The sequence below is a fragment of the Penaeus monodon genome, chromosome 20 (genome assembly GCF_015228065.2).
Source record: "Penaeus monodon isolate SGIC_2016 chromosome 20, NSTDA_Pmon_1, whole genome shotgun sequence".
Classification (NCBI taxonomy): Eukaryota; Metazoa; Arthropoda; class Malacostraca; order Decapoda; family Penaeidae; genus Penaeus; species Penaeus monodon.
In genome coordinates, this window is record NC_051405.1 from 12,063,540 (window position 1) to 12,064,215 (window position 676).

The following is a 676-nucleotide window of genomic DNA, read 5'->3' on the forward strand; positions in this document are numbered from 1 at the left end:
AAGCAACTAATGCTGTCAATGTCAGATTCATTCTCCACAGAGTTATCTGCACTCTCTAATTTACTAACATCCTTGCTGGTTGAAGGCTCAATATCCCTATCTTGAGTTCTTGCACTTTTCAGTACTGGCATTGTTAATTTTTCCTTAGATGTATTAACTTTTGTTAAAACACCTGACTTTTCAGCCTCATCTGTATCTTCGCCCTTTACACCCACTTCAGTTTTTCCAGAAACTGATACACTACCTGACCCAGAATTCTTCTTGGATTTCATTTTCTTGGTTTGCATAATGCCCTTTTTGAGCTGCTTCTCTTTAACAATTTCCTGGTTCTTACTGGAAATTTTCATGTGAGCTGGGGAGGTAGAAGTAGAGGTGTCACCCTCTGACTTGGACTTGTGACCTGAACCCCCATCTGACATTTTGACCTCCCTGAGGAGTCTTGAGGTTCGATGACCAGAGGGCGACCCAGTCACCTTCCGACTCAGGAGCTTGACGTATTCTCGGATGTTCTCTCTGCTCCTTTCCGTGGATCGCCTCTGCCTTCCAGGGCTTCCATCTGAGCCTAGCTCACTCATTGTACATATTCTTCCACCTGTAAATACAAAAAGTTAGGTGAAATCTTATATTTTTAGATCTATTTATCTATTATGAATAATTTTCAATGAGATATTTAATT

At 40.8% G+C, this 676-nt stretch overlaps 1 protein-coding gene across 1 annotated transcript; it reads right to left on the reverse strand.

Moving 5' to 3' along the window:
* Positions 1–592, reverse strand: LOC119585630 (the record flags this gene model as incomplete). The annotated part of the gene is given in 1 exon segment (XM_037934298.1): positions 1–592. A coding segment is annotated over 1 exon segment (575 nt), but the record flags the coding sequence as incomplete, so codon positions are not given.
* Positions 593–676: the final 84 nt, after the last annotated feature.